General features: G+C 52.1%; 1 protein-coding gene across 1 annotated transcript in view; it reads right to left on the bottom strand.

Annotated features, from left to right (window-relative positions):
* Nucleotides 1-313, bottom strand: part of LOC125956768 (MIT domain-containing protein 1-like) — a 1,064-nt gene extending 751 nt beyond the window's left edge. The window contains exons 1-2 of the mRNA XM_049688959.1: nt 123-313; nt 1-25 (exon numbers count right to left, since the gene is read on the bottom strand). The exon at nt 1-25 is cut by the window's left edge and continues 414 nt beyond it. Coding sequence (XP_049544916.1) covers nt 1-25; nt 123-252 — 155 coding nt within the window. The 5' untranslated portion in view covers nt 253-313. The remainder of the gene's footprint in view (nt 26-122) is intronic.
* Nucleotides 314-2,213: the final 1,900 nt, after the last annotated feature.

The raw sequence follows: 2,213 nt of genomic DNA, 5'->3' as shown, positions 1-2,213 counted from the left end.
TGCTTCCGCTTGGGGTCTGTCTCCGCTGCAATGAGTCACACGAGCATCGCAGCAGGCGCTCCGTTTTGTTAGAATGATTCATCGAAGTGCGACCAGAGCGCGCCACAGGTTGTAGTTCGCACCTTTCGATTCCTTGAGCAGCGCCTCGATACCGTCCTCGTACAGTTTGAGGGCTTCCAGCTTTCGCCCCACCACGTCGTACTCGATGGCACGGGTTAGCAGGGTAACGGCGAGCATTTGTGCCGTCGCCATCGTTACCGAACGAGGATTTTTATCACAATTTTATCACACAAAATTCGGTCGACCGGGCATCGCCTTCTTGATCAAAACAAACCTCTTCGTTTGACAGCTGGCCAAACGTCAAACGGAACGTCAAACCAAGTGGCGGGCAGCTGGTTTTAACGGTCGGTGGGGTTGTTCGCGGCACACGTTCCTCCACATGATTTTGCGATTCGTCCTGGCGCATGCGTTTTGCGTTTGTTTATCCAGGATACTACGCGCTGTACGTTGTTTATTTTTTGCATTTTAAATGATGTGCACACACGGCAACTGCCGGGCAGTTGAATTGACTCGTTGTCGTGGCGATATTAACTTGCACGCTATACCACCACCTGCTGAGCGGTACGCATTCGTTACACAAGCTAACAATTGTTACGCCAGAGGTCACGCAATTTTAGAGTTATGGCAATCAATTTCCTGCAATTGGTATCCTATCAAAAAATATCCTCGGCACGTTTTTAAATGGACGTTCCCCAAGCTTTCCATTTCTGGACAATCAGCAATCGGCAGAGCCGGCCCCGTACCTCGTATCACTTTCCTTTCACTCACTGACCACTTACATCAAAGACGTTCGGATTAGGGATAAGGAATACGAGGGTATAACGGCCTGTCCGAACCCGAAAGGTGACTGTAAAAACTACATTATCAACATGAGGAAGCACGCAAGAGGTTCAGCGGTGAGCCCGGACCCTGTAAATCCCTTTCATCCCTCACGGACAGCCACTTGCTGGAACATCTATCCGACAACCCACCGGAACCGCCGCGCCGAGCGTCGAGGAGGTGTCCAGTGTCCCGGGTGCCCGGGGAAGAAATAAAAAATGACTTATTTTTAAGACCCTCCAAAACGATGGAAGTAAAATGCGCCTTTCGAGGAGGTGAGAGGAAGGTGCGGCTGGTAAAACTTTTTTGCTTCTCATTTGTTTGCCGACCGATTGGGGGCGCCTTCTTCGTGCCGATGGTGATGGCCTTCCCGTGCCCAAAGTTGGGTATTGAGTAATATCCTTTTTATTCAATAAGTTCTACCGTGAAGGCGCGCCCGGGCGAGGTGTGATTTGACCGACGCCTCGACTCCGAAATGGTAATTTCGGGGGCCCACCGATGATAATAAAGAGGATTCAATTTCTCACCAGTGGTAAAGGGGGGGGGGGGGGGGAGGGGGGGGGGAGAGGGGCCAGGCGACTGGCCAGGGTTAGCCGTATCTTCCCTTTTCTTGGCAACGGTGGTGGTGGTGGTGGTGTTTGTTTCTTTATGTGTTTGAGGGTTTTTTTTCAAGGGGGCGTCTTCGAGGTTTTTCCGAGGCATTCTTCGGACTCCAACCGAAGCACCGGCCTTAAAAAGATGCAACCCAGGCCAGGCCAGTGTGATGGCGTAATCCTAACGGACACGGACTGGCAGGATGATTAATTTACACTTGAAAGCATGAAATCCTTCCCGCACCGCCAACCGCGGACAACAATGGCCGCCACGGTCCATTTGATGGAAAGGTTCCGATAAAGTGGCCACCTTTCCGTCTCCGAAAGGGGTCCAACTGTCGGTCTCTCTCTCTTGCTCTCTCCGATCACTCCAGCGAAACAAAACTCCCTCACAAATGGACGCTGGCCGCTGGTCACACGACCACAGAGCGAGCAAAGAGTGAAATGTTTTGTGTTTCTTCCTCCGGTCGGTCCGGATGGTGATAAATTGATTTTGACGAACTCCGGCACTCGGCTCGATCCATTTTGCAGTTCGCCGGAGCAGGGCTGGCAGGCCCCGAAAGGGCAGGGAAAATTAAGTTGTAACCGAGTGGCCGCGCGCGGTGCTTCCAAAAAACCATCAATGGTGCGCATGGTTCTGCGTCTTGCCGATTGGCCGATTGCGTCACCGGTGCGGTTTCGGTTGTGGTCAGCAAACCCTCTTCGAGTCGAAGGAAGGTTTTCTTCATTCACAAACATCCA

Source organism: Anopheles darlingi, chromosome 3, assembly GCF_943734745.1.
Source record: "Anopheles darlingi chromosome 3, idAnoDarlMG_H_01, whole genome shotgun sequence".
Lineage (NCBI taxonomy): Eukaryota > Metazoa > Arthropoda > Insecta > Diptera > Culicidae > Anopheles > Anopheles darlingi.
The sequence above is the reverse complement of the archived record's forward strand: the minus strand, read 5'-3'. Positions and strand labels throughout refer to the sequence as shown.